Source organism: Rattus rattus, chromosome 1, assembly GCF_011064425.1.
Source record: "Rattus rattus isolate New Zealand chromosome 1, Rrattus_CSIRO_v1, whole genome shotgun sequence".
In the NCBI taxonomy this organism is placed as follows: Eukaryota; Metazoa; Chordata; class Mammalia; order Rodentia; family Muridae; genus Rattus; species Rattus rattus.
The window spans coordinates 53,385,149-53,397,856 of record NC_046154.1 but is presented as its reverse complement, the minus strand read 5'-3'; the positions used below and the strand labels follow the sequence as shown (position 1 = coordinate 53,397,856).

Sequence of the window (12,708 nt, the reverse complement as noted above, 5' to 3'; positions counted from 1 at the left end):
TTCTCCCCTTTGAGTTAATACGAAACCAGTACGGCGGCACGGTTGACTTCGTAATGCATGCAGTTATTTCACAGTCCTAATGCCAGGGCCAGCATGGAGCAAGCACAGTGTGAACAGAAGGTTCTTACATGGTACACGAATGTGCTTCACAATCCAGAGGGAGCGGTAACAGATATCAGCAGTTCAAACAGCAAGGAGGACTGACTTTTCACATGTTCAAAAATGGTACTGAACAATAACGAACTGGAGGGGTTTGTAGATTCATTTCCAGTCACCACATCATTTTGTTTAAGTGATCTCCAGTTTTCAACAACAACAACAACAACAATAAATGGGGAAAAGAAAAAATCAGACAGATCAGGAAATGTAGTGGTGCTTTGAATAGGAATGACCCCGATAGGTTCATAGATTTGAATGCTTTATCCTTACGGAGTGGAAGTGCTTGACAGTGATTAGGAGGTGTGGCCTTTTGGAGTAGGCGTGGCCTTGTTGGAGGAAGTGGTGAGGCTTTGGGTTTTCAGTTGTTGAAGACAGGTCCTGTGTCTCTCTTCCTTCTGCCTGTCAAACCAGATGTAGATCTCTCAGCTACTCTCAAGCAGCATCTCTGCCATGCTTCCTGCCTGAGCGTTCCCGTGGCCATGATGTCAGCAATAGAACATTCACTAAGACATCGTGCACAGGGGAAGCGGGTAATACAAAATGCTCATAAGGTCACCTGGGGCTTGGATTTAGGAGATAGAGGTAATAAGGAATTAAAGTGAATCAAATGGAAAGAAAGACCTTGGGCAGTGTGGGAGCTAGGTCACAACAAGCAGGCTGTCAACAAAGTAAAAACTTCATTAGGGAACAGCAGCAGATGTCAGCAGGGACAAGAGCGACAAGCATGGAGATGACCCATACCGAGAACCAGGAAGGAAGAAGAGCCACAGCTGTACTGGGCAAGGGCTTGGTGAACAGTCAGTAAAAATTCGCATTCCTCACAAATCTCAGGTTACCATGTGACGAAGAGTTTTACTCGTAGATACATGCTCAAGAGAATTTGAATGTCTACATACCAGTTTATACACTAACATTTATGGTAGATTATCTGTAAAGGGAAAAGCCCAGTTTTTTACCAGTTAGCAAGCAAATGAGCAGTACAATATTGTTCAGCAGACGAACCACGAAAGCACGTGAGTGAAGTAAGCCAGAGGCCACGTGTATGATTCTGTTTGTGTGCAATGTTCAGAGTAAGTAAATCTGTAGAAAAGTCAGATTAGTGCTCCGGGAGTGCACAGGAAGTGTCAGAGTGGTTATCGATGGCAGAGGGAGGGGCTGCTCTAGAATCAGATGTCTGAGAGTCTTACAGCTCTGTGAATAGAAGCAAACACTGGACTCTGGATAAGTTGTGTTTAACTTTTAATTATATGCATGTGTGTCCGTGTCGGGGTTCATGCCCTTGAGTAGGTGCCTGCAGAGGGCAGAAGGGTGTGACAGATCTCCCAGAGCTGGAGTTGACCAATGTGGGTGCCAGGAACTGGACTTATATTCTCTGTAAGAGCAGTATACACACCTTAACTGTTGACCCACCTCACCAGCCCCTGGACTGTGGTATTTTAGAAACAAACTTTAACTACACTAAATGGGGGAAGCATATTTACTTAGTGTTTCTGAAGTTTCAAAGTATGTACCAGTAACCACGTTAATCCGGCGTTTTCCAATCTAGAGCTACTAAGAAGTCAGTTTTCAGTAGGCTCCCTCCCCGTGTCCCTGGTTATAGTTACTGTGCTCACCGCTCAGATGCAGCCGATTTTCCCCCAAGCTACATGTCCTAAATATTTGAAGTGGACTGTGAGAAATGAAGCCAGAAACAAATGGAGTTATTTTAAAGTCTAATAGCGTTATAATCTGAAAGATCTTAATTTAGACACATACAGTTTGAAATTTCAGAGTTTGAGGTAAAGAAGAACAGGTCTGTCTGCATCAGATGGCTGTTAGAAGTCCATGTTACAGGGGCCTATGAGCCAGCTTATTAAATATTGATTTAATACCTGAGTATAACCTCTAACTACAGTCTGACAAAACAATAGAACGTTCCTTCCTGCTCCCTTTTAATAAAGTAGAAAAAAGGTCAACACTTATCAGGGTCTTTTTGGCGTGACAATCATTAGTTTCAGTAATAGGAAGGATAATTTAGAAATTCCTTCATCGTTTTCTGTGGCCATTAAACTGTGACTTGGGTTTTTCTTTCCACACTTGGCTTGGGGCAGCCGCCTGGCTCACCGTCAGGAGTCCTTTGCATTGCCAAGCTGTAGTCTTGTGTTTCCCTAGTAACAGGGATCTTTCCTACTGGGAAGCTGGCCACCCAACCCAAGGAATCAGCTGCAGAATGTGTGATGAGGTGGGGTGGGCACAAACCCAAAACTGAACTAAAAAGCAGTGGAATCTGGATCCTGAGAGAGCCTAATGCTGCCACCTAGTGGGAAAATAGTGCAAAAGCTCATCATGTTGTATGACATCGGATAAGAGTGGAAATTTTTGCTGTCATAACTTCAGCACTCAGGAAGCCTCAGCCTTACATTGTGGTTCCAAAGGTCAGAAACCTGGGAAGACTCATGATAGGCAGTTTTACATCATCCTGAGGAGAGCAGGTTATACTGTGTGTGTGTGTGGCGGGGGGGATGGACAGATGGATGGATGGACGGACACAGACAGACTGCTTGTGTTTATACTGTAGATGCAGGTGACTGTGGAGGCCAGAAGAAGGACCCCTTCAATCTGAACCTAGAGAAGGTGGTGAGCTCACTAGCGTGGTCCTCTGCAAGAGCAGCAAGTGCTTTGTTAGCCATGGGGCTATCTGTCCAGCCCACAGTTTTTAAATTGTTTTGTTTTGTTGAGACATGATCTTACCATGTACCCTGGCAGGCCGTAAATTCAGATATTCCCCCCTCCCCCGCCTCCTGAAGGCTGGGATCCTTACAGGGCTGGGACTGAAGGTATCTGTCACCACACTCTGCTAGTAGCAGGTTGCACTCTAAACTCCCTGCTGTCCTGGGACAGGGTTTAAAATGAGCTTACGTGCAGAAAGTACCTGGATGTGCTGCATCTGCCGGGTGAGCTACTGGCTCCCAAAGCTGCAAGCTGGGTAGCATCACTGGGCCGGAGTGAGCTCGGTTTCAAGTACATTTGAAAATTTTAAAAATGCTTATTTTGTGTGCAGGGCTGAGGGGCACATGTCCTGGCCTGCTTGTGGAGGCCACTGTGTGGCCCCCTAGAAGTAGGTCCCAGGTCACGACTCTTGATACCAAGTGCCTTTTCCCACTGACTCCTCTCTAGTGTTTGAGGAAAGCCCTCAGATATAAGTTTGGGGAGAGCCAAGTACACATTTCATGCTAGGTAAAGCCTAGGGCCCAAGACCTCAAGGGAAGGGTGTGAAGGAATTAAGCCTGCACGCCGACAGACAACAGGAAGTTGCTCCGTGTGCTTTGTTTCTGTTTGTGGCTATTTTTTTTTAATTTTTCTTATTCATTTTTAGTTCTGAGTTTGTTTTTCTCAGAGTACTATGGTTGCTTCAAAAATCCCAGCTGTTCCCCACTCGCCAATCCCTACAAGCCAGCCATCTTTGATGTACTGAATCAGAATTATCCTTCTCCCACTGCTATGGCATTTTTCATTTTCCTCATGTTTTTCTGTGACATTCAAGCTCACCTCTTCTATCTCAGTTGGCTTTCACCTCTTTGATTTCTGTTGGTAGGCTCTGAACGATGTAAACAATTTGAATAAAAAGTGTCCAGTGTCTATCTGGTTTGGGAGTATAAAGATGATCTAGAAGGGAACAGTTCAAGCTCTTGCTTTAGGAAAAGGATGAAGCATGGATTACCATGCAGCATGGAGAGAGGGAGGTAGAGGGCAGTTTTGCCCGCTGTGAGAGGTATTTGCATCTTGCTCCTTGTGGTTTGAATATGCTTGGCCCAGGGAGTTACACTACTAGGAGGTGTGGCCTTGTTGGAGGGAGTGTGTCACTGTGGGGGTGGGCTTTGTGACCCTCCTAGCCATGTGGGAGACAGACTTCTCCTGTCAGCTTTGGATGGAGATGTAGAACTCCTGTCTACAGCAGTCTTATGTCTGCCTGGATGCTGCCATGCTCCTTCCTTGATGATACTGGACTGAACCTCTGAACCTATTTAAGTCAGCCCCAATTAAATGCTGTCCTTCATAAGAATTGCCTTGGCTGTGGTGTCTGTTCACAGAAGTAAAACTCTTAAGACACCCCTCATGTTTGGGAAAATCTCATTTACAGAATGGGCTGCTGGTTGGCTGTGTTGGTGGCTAAGGTCTTTTAAATGAAGGTGCTGACAGAGATGTCTGGGCTCTGCAGTGGGAGTCAGCCAGGGAAGAGCTGCACACCCTGGCAAGTGTCAGCCTAAGTTTCACCCATGTTCCTCCCTGCCCCCACCTCCACGATTTCCAAGCCAATATTTACGAGTTGTTCACCTCGGTGAATAATACCTTGGGGCAGTAGTTCTCACCCTTCTTAATGCTATGACTCTTTGATACAGCTCCTCGTGTTCTGGTGATCCGCAACCATAAAACTTTGATGCTAATTCCTAACTGATTTTGCTACTGATATGAAGTGTAATACAGAATATCTGACCCAGGGGTTGAGGGCCACTGCCTTAGACCAAGGTTGTAGGAGTGAGTACCAGTCGAGCGGGGGAGCTTAGGTTTTCAGGGTTCTGTCATTCTGGCTTTTAAAAAATGCTCAGAATGAAACCAATGCAATGGCTACTATGTCACTGAACAACCCATGAGCTCTCGTGTCTTGTGACAGGATGATGGAGGGACAAAGGCTGACCCTATGATGCAGTCTTTTTAAGGTTTTAAAAGTGACAATTGTGGACTCAAAAGACACCGTATGTGAGAACTCTCCAGTGATGTTAGCAAGCTGACCACATTGTGTATCTGGGCTGCATAATGGCCTCAGCAAGCATCTCGCACCTTTGTAGGGAAAGGTCACAGGCTGTGCTGTACCAGAACCACCTCGCTGTACCAATTAATGTGGCCTGTTACGGGAAACATTAGGCCGCTTCCAGACTGGACTCTCAGGAAGGGAGTCTGGACATCTGATTATTTGTGGCCTCCAGGTTCTGAGACCCCATTACTCTTGATAGTCATATCATTTTCCCCGACACCGCTCAACAAGTTCTCTGCACCCAGTTGCAAGGCAGACTGAACATGCTTCCTCACACGGGCCTGCTTGTTAGCCTACCTCCTCCATCAGAAACAGGTAATTGGTGTTGCCCTGCTGACTCAGCTGTATACAGGAGCAGTTTTCCTCCTCCCACATCCCAGAACTGAGGTCTGGCTTGTGGTTCGTAAAGGTTCTTGATGGGACTGTGGTGCTGGGATGGAGCATAGGGCCTCCTGCGTGCCAGAAGGCTGCTCTTCAACTGAACCGCACCAGGCTCTCCACAGGTGACTCCTGTAGAGACTTGAAAGTCTAATCCCCATGGCAAAGGTGGTTTTCTATTTCTGCAGTTTCGGTATCCCATGCTTCTGCAGTCACAGCAACTCAGGGTAGCATGCTTTTCTCACGGACATCTTCACTGACTTCCTCACAGGTGTCCTCTTTGAGGAATGAGAAGCGAGGCTCCTCCTATCTCATCTCTGCCCCAGAAGGAGGCCCGGTAGAACTCGCTGGCCAGCACCCTCAGGACACGGGAGTGAGCTACACAGAGACCTACTTGAAGAAGAAGCGTGTGTACTAAGCCCGGTGTCTCCTGCCCGCTGCTGCGGTCCCCTGCAGCGCCTGCTGCTCCTCGCTGCCTTAACTCCATTCACACTAGCCATATCCTTTCGATACGGGTGTCTGACTTCCCAGGAGGAACTGACTGTCATGCAGCAGGCAGATCAGCCAAATACCCAACTAGCAATAAGAAACATCACCGGTCGAGGGCATTTCCCACTAGCATTAGACGTGTCTTAATCCATGTGGTAAGGACTCCTCCGCTCACTGGAGAATCAGCATTCCAACAGTCCTTGTTTCGGGCCTGGGAACAATTTTGACATCATATATAAAGTCTGAAGCAATAAACGGGAAACCGTTTCGTTTCCTTAGCCTTAGAATGAATTTCTTATAAGCCAATGTGCATTTACCTTCCTCTCCCCCCTAAAAATCGTCTCCTCTGCAGCCTTTTCTCAGACTGCAAGGGTGGCTGTACCACCCAATGGCCACAGTAGACTCTCATCTTGCAGACTCCATTAGCTCCACAAAGCCACGCCATACCAACCCAGTGGCAGAGGGGCAGTGATGTCACTTCAGATGCTTCACTTCTGAGGCAGCATCTACCACATATACCTTTTGTGGAAAACAGAGTATTTCAGGAAAAGTAACTTTTGTATATAATACAAGGGTTAGCAGAGTACACACTAGGGCCACACGTAGTCCACCACCTAGCTTTGTGCTGCCTGTGAATCGGTGAGGACACTTCTAAACGTCCGGGGGTAGGGGACGACTTACAACATGAAACTGCAATTTCAGTGTCCCCAAGATGTCATTTGGAACCCAGTGAGGCTTGCTCATTTATACATTATGTAGTTGCTTTTGTGTCACAATCGGAACTAAGTAGCCCCAGGAGAAAATCACAGAGCCTGCAAAGGCAGGGACATTTACTCTTTTCCTTCATGTGTAAGATTTGCTAGCCTGTCTCCCGATTCCTTTTATCTTACGCAAGACATGAGCATGGAGAGGAGCCAAGGTTTCTCTGCCGTGTCACGGCATACAGCAATGAAGTTCTCGTCAGCAGACAAGGCCGAGCCCCGGCAGAGCAGTGCACACAGCCGTTCCTAGGGAGGCTGTGGACAGCGTGGGGGCAGTTCTGAGCTAACAGGCTCTACCTCACTCTGGTTTATTACTCATTCTTTGGTAGTTGTTAGGCTGAAAGGTAATGGCCATTTTAATCCAATTCGCTTCTGAAAGAACGTTTGTCTTTATTAATGTGACTTTTGCTGAAGATCTTGGCATTAATACCAAGTGAGAAACCTTTTTCCACCTAGAAATTTCTATTTGTTCACTGTTAAGAGACTATACCTGATGAAGTGTGGGATCTCAATGATCCTAGTTTATAGGATCGGATCATTAAAATACATTATTTGGAGGACTTATCATTTTTGACTGATATAGCTCTCCAGCATTAATTATAAAGACTAAAACTGGTACATATGTTATATGCTTTATAAAGAATTTTACCTGGTCTAATTTATTGCATATACCAGCTTTCATTGAAAAATGACAGCCAAAAAATTTAACTAGGACAGTCCTAGGCAAGGGCCCCAGCAGACGACTAATGGCGTTCCTCCTCCTGTACCTCCCTCCCCGCCTCTCGCTGCAGCCTTTAGCCAGTGTAGCACTTAGTCAGTTTCACTTCAGGCAGACGGAACACAGGGAGGCTGGAGCCTGCTGTCTGGGAGCTGCAGCCTGAGGAAGCAGTGGAGAGAGCTTAGAGACCTTTGCATTACCTGTGGGTCCTCCACCGTGCCAGCCCACGCCCACTGTTATTAGGCAGAAGTGCAAGTCAAGTGGTGTTAGTACGAGGTCACTACAACCAACCCCCACAAGTCTATGCTGTTATTTTTCTGTGTCAGCTAATGGTTTCAAATGCTTCTCAAGATGCAAGCTTAATATTAAAAGGCATATGCATGTGAAGTCTTTAGTACGTTTATTGTATAAAGAATAAACAAAGTGCATATAGAGCGGGCCACAGGTTTGAAGTAAACAGGGACTATGGTAATGTACAGCAACTAAACAAATTTAAACCGCAAGAGCACTGTCGGTACTAACTTGATCCTGAATTCTTTAGGGGGTGGGGCTCAAAAGGTGAAAAAAATATCAAACAAGTATTAAACAGCATTATTAATAATAAGTTTGCCAGACTCTTGGTCATGAATAACTTTGTGGTTCGCACTGAATCCTGAACTGAACATTGTTGACTACCTAGCTACCTCCAAGTAAACCGAGAACTACCTAGGAAACTCTGAACAGTCCGGTGGGCCAAGCTGGGTCTTCCTTTTTGTAGTTTTGCAGTATAGGGTGGTAATGTCTCCTGTTTGCAAAACTGTTGGCAGCTTGCCCCCAGGGGATCGTTAGGAAGGAGTAAGCACGGACATTCTCAAAGGCAGAAGTGACAGCATCCAGAGGAGTCTGTCTGCTGGAAGGCAGGCTGTGCAGGAGAACACAGGCACGGTCTGGTTCTCGTGAAGTAGCATGCAGAGTGTATGTGCCAGGCTCCTCCTGCTGCACAGGTCTGTCCGACAGTGGGGACCAGTGCTTAACCAAGAGAACAGCAGCTGTGCCACTGCACGCACAGCTTAAAACTGCGGTCCTACTAGGTAGCGGGGATAGATTTTCTTTACTAGAAACAACAGTAGACTAAGTGACATCTGCTTGTACTATCACTGTATAGACATTGAGATTTCAGGGCAAGAGAGAGTTTCAGCCAAGTCCACACGTTTTCTCTCTAAGATCACATCCCAGCAGCACGGCGCCAGACGTCCTTTGCTACACAACTGATAGTTCCAACTGTCCCAAAACGAGTGGCTTCGGCACATTCTAGTATTTTGGTGGTCGTTATTCATCACTAAATTTAAGATGTTACAACTTTAAAGAGAAAGTTTCACACACTGAGTGACCGTGTGACATATACATGTATATATGTAACTTGAGTATTTGTTGAGCAACTTTAGAGGCAAAATACAAACTTTTTCACTTAAAAAACGTTTTTAAATGGCTTGGGAGAGAAGGACTTGATAAATGAGAATTTAAACATTCATGCTTCTTATTTTAAAAGTGCTTCAAATCCTTCAATAAGGTTCTGAAAGGTTGTCCGATTAGATGGTTGGAATTCCCAGCATTTTCTCATAAGCTGATAAACCTATGAAAAATAAAAGAACAGTATGAATAATGTCAGATTTGTGAGATTCTAAAACATGAGAGGCCGCAAAGCTGGCTGTGTGGATGAAGTACTTGCCCCACAAGAGTAACTGAAGTTCAGAGCCATGACACACATTTCAAACATACGTGTGCAGCAGCTGCAAGGCAAACTGGCCAGACTAGCAGAGTCAGGAGGGCTAACTTCAAGAACAAAACCAGACCAACCAAGGAGACACTACATCAACCTCTGGCATCCAGAAGCATCCACACCTTCAAAACCACGGAATTATCAACAATAAGTTGGAAACTGTCTTTCCTTAATAGGAAGAACATAAAATACAGAAATAATAGTTCATAAATGGTATTAACATTTGTTTAACTCACAGGTTAATCAAGGTCACTACCCCTTCACCACCACGGCACCTCACTCTGACCAGACAATTCTGAACATCTAAAGAGCCCAGTACTGAAAGGCTTGATCCAGTTTAGAATCTAGAACACTGAAAACGCTAGTGAGTGGGATAAATTATCTGAGCAATGGCATGCATGAGCCCTTCTGGGAAGGCAACCAGGCATGGTATAGAGGCCTCAGCTCCCTGAGAGGAGCCTTGCTTGAGCATCAGTATCAGCCCCAACAAGGGGGATGGACGTCTTCTCCAGTGTGGATGCTGTAAACTGAGCCTAGGTCCTCTGAAAGCATTTCACGTACTCTTCACCAGGGGCCAACTCTAGCCAGTGCAGGGTCTTTTGTCCTCTTTCTTCCCTCCCCTCCCCTGCAGGATAAGTCAGGCTGTAAAAACATTAGAAAGGAAGTTTCCTTCCCAGGAAGGGGACACAGCTACCTCATCGGGACAGTTGGGTGGACAGGACAGGCGCTTTCCTTCTTTCAGAGTATTCACAAGCCGTGTTACTGTCATCTGGCCATGAGTTGGGCCTATCATTTTCAGGAACAACTATATAAAATAAAACCAAAGACAAAGTTAAGGTGAAGCTTTCACGTGTAAGTAGAACTTAAAGCAACAAAGCCTTTTTCTTTCATAACTACAAGTGAAAATCTAAAACCCTTATTTGCACTCTCAAGGACTGATCCATAAAATCAACATCTGAGGGGACCAACCACAGCTGCCAGTCATATGGAAACAAACCCCCACCCAATGCTCAGAGCTCATCATCCTCTCTTGAGATGGCCCTCACCCTAAAAACCTGGGTCATCTTATTGAATTCTTCACTTGTGAAGGCAAACTTTGCCAGACAATGCCAAGTAGCACGCTGTAACCCTCTCCACATGGCACACTGACCAGATTCCATTTAAGAGGTAGCAGTTAAAACACTTACGGCCATGGGACTAAAATCTGAGTCACAGTACGTGAGCAACTCGTGCAGTGTCACTCCAAAAGACCAGACATCAGAGGCGATATAAAATTTACACTGGATTAAACACTCCGGAGCGTACCTGAAAGGAAAACAAGGAGTGAGCCTTTATTTCCTCCAAAAAATTAGAGCACCTCAGGAAAGCCACTTCTCTGTTCTTCAGAATGTGAGTCACATGTGCTTCTGAGGGAAATGTGGCCTGCCAGTCTGTTCATGCTGCCACAGTGCATAGCTTGCATATGAAGCAGCAGCCCAGCAGCTCAGAGTAGCATGTCACTTGCCCTCAAATGAGATTTGTGTTCCTGATGTCCCAGGGACATTCTTTTAGGGAGGGAACATTCACCTGCAGATGAGCCCCATGTTATGTCCCTGTAAGCTAAGAGTCAGCGTCCTCCCTGGCATCACCATTTTGGTGAATGATGCCCGGATGCCCATACCAGGGATCAAGGCATCCCAGAACTGGTTTCCTGATTATTCCTCAGAAAAATCCACTCCCTACTGTTTTAACCTGTCCTACCTGGACTACTGAAGCGGCCGACCCAGATTCCCTTGTTCCTTTCTTGTTCCCCTGCATGGTGACCTTCAGTACAAACTTGTATCCTTCAACTCTGGTCAAGTCCTGGCTCTGACTCAGCCACCCACTACAAAGCTGCCCAGTGAGACTCACTTGGTTTCAGATCCTCTCTGATTTCTGTCAGCAGAACAGCACAGTTCCAGCCACTCCCCTTTTCTTTCAGCTTTTACCCAATCACACAGGGCCTTTTAAAAACCTAGGTCTGAAGCCTGCACCACTGCTCCACCAAGTGGCTATCTCACCCATAATTCAGGATTCACTTGCACAATCATGAGCCTCAAAAACACTTTGTTTTTAAATGAGAAAGGAAGAGTACGGATATGCTTTGCAGGTGGAGGGCTCTGTGTCTGCATGAGAAGCATCAGGGTCAACAGGCAGCCTTCCTCAGGAAAGTGTTCCAGGTTGAAAGATGGTGGTGGTCAGCGTGTGGCTCTCTAACTAGGTAACACCTAGCCACGTATCCCTCTTGCAGGTTCTCCATGATTGGCCAATGTGCACCTTGTGGCCCTGTCATTCCTCCAGGCCTTCTACACCTGCTCACAGCTCTGAGAACTGTGGCGGATGCCGCCTGCTCACATGAGACTACAGAGGCCGAACTGATGATGGCCAGAGCTCTCCCACTCTTCAAAAGCTGGTGCTAAATCTCAACTGTCAGCAGAGCAGCTGAGAGGCACCCAAGCACGGCTCAAGGGCCTTCAAGACAAAGCTAAGCGTCAAAGCACTGATGAGATGGTTTACATACCAAAACACTGGGCTGTCCCGGTCATCCTTGACTGTGTAGTACTCCTTATCGGTTTCAATTGCTTTGGTTAAACCAAAGTCTCCGATCTTCACTTGGTGTTCACTCTCAACAAGGACATTTCTTGCCGCTAAGTCCCGGTGAACATATTGCCGAGAGCCCAGATAGTCCATCCCCTAGGAGGAAAGTGTGGCTCAGGCCCATTGCAAAGGGAAACATACTGTTAAGACCCAAACAGGCCATCCCTAGGAGAGCAGTGGGTCCCACCCACTGAAGTCCCTTCAGCTTGTGTTTTTATCTTCCACTGCACAATTAGAAAGAAGGCATTTCATTCCTAGATCACTAACAATTTTGTTACAAGGTTAAACACTACAGAAGTCCAAGTAAAGCTGTTGACTTAAGAAGCCCACGCACCTGCAGAGTGGAGGCTCATGTTTCATGCGAATGGTGCAGAATTAAAAGCAGTTCACTTAGAGTGCCCACTGAGGTCTAATGACTGACCATTTACCCAGTACAAAATGCCTGCTTTTCCTGTTGGTGTGTTTTTACCTTACAAATCTGGATGGCGTATTTTAGCTGCTGTTTGAGGTTGATTTTGTTCTTATTCTTTGGCAGATATTCCTTTAGGCTTCCCGAAGGGAGAAACTCCATGATGAGCTTGATACCATTCCCTCCTATTTAGGAGAAACTGGCATCAGATGGGGTTGCAAGGAGGAAGGAGCATGGGGCTTGGCAGAAAGGGCCTGGGGGTGGGGCTTGTCAGCTTAGCCCCTGAAGCATGGGGAAGAGCCCACCTGCAGAGGCACAGACACTCAGCAGCAAACAGGAGTCATAGCCCCAGGTCCTGTCTCATTTAGGTAATGCAGCCCTAGTGCTCTGTGCATCACTAGACAAGCGATCAGTTGTGAAATCATAGCCCACACCCTTTTACTACCAGTTTTAAGGCACACGCATGAGTAGTAGGCCACCTTGCAGATATGTTACAGTATTAGTAAATACTACTATTTAGTATTTTATGTTGTTCCCTTGGCATCAATAAGGACAGAGCAAATTGCCCTAAGTAGTACTAGATCAGAATAGGAAAGGGGTGAGTACGTTTAACTTCCTTATAGCATC

At 46.2% G+C, this 12,708-nt stretch overlaps 2 protein-coding genes across 2 annotated transcripts in view; one reads left to right on the top strand and one right to left on the bottom strand.

Moving 5' to 3' along the window:
- The window catches only part of Raver2 (ribonucleoprotein, PTB binding 2), an 80,243-nt gene extending 74,134 nt beyond the window's left edge, over positions 1-6,109 (top strand). Inside the window, exon 12 of the mRNA XM_032901774.1 lies at positions 5,601-6,109. Within this exon, the coding sequence (XP_032757665.1) occupies positions 5,601-5,747 (147 nt within the window). The 3' untranslated portion in view covers positions 5,748-6,109. The remainder of the gene's footprint in view (positions 1-5,600) is intronic.
- Positions 6,110-7,680: 1,571 nt separating this feature from the next.
- Jak1 (Janus kinase 1) overlaps positions 7,681-12,708 on the bottom strand; it is a 106,790-nt gene continuing 101,762 nt past the window's right edge. Inside the window, exons 21-25 of the mRNA XM_032901765.1 lie at positions 12,142-12,266; positions 11,596-11,768; positions 10,244-10,361; positions 9,751-9,861; positions 7,681-8,909 (exon numbers count right to left, since the gene is read on the bottom strand). Of these exons, the coding sequence (XP_032757656.1) occupies positions 8,814-8,909; positions 9,751-9,861; positions 10,244-10,361; positions 11,596-11,768; positions 12,142-12,266 (623 nt within the window). The 3' untranslated portion in view covers positions 7,681-8,813. The remainder of the gene's footprint in view (positions 8,910-9,750; positions 9,862-10,243; positions 10,362-11,595; positions 11,769-12,141; positions 12,267-12,708) is intronic.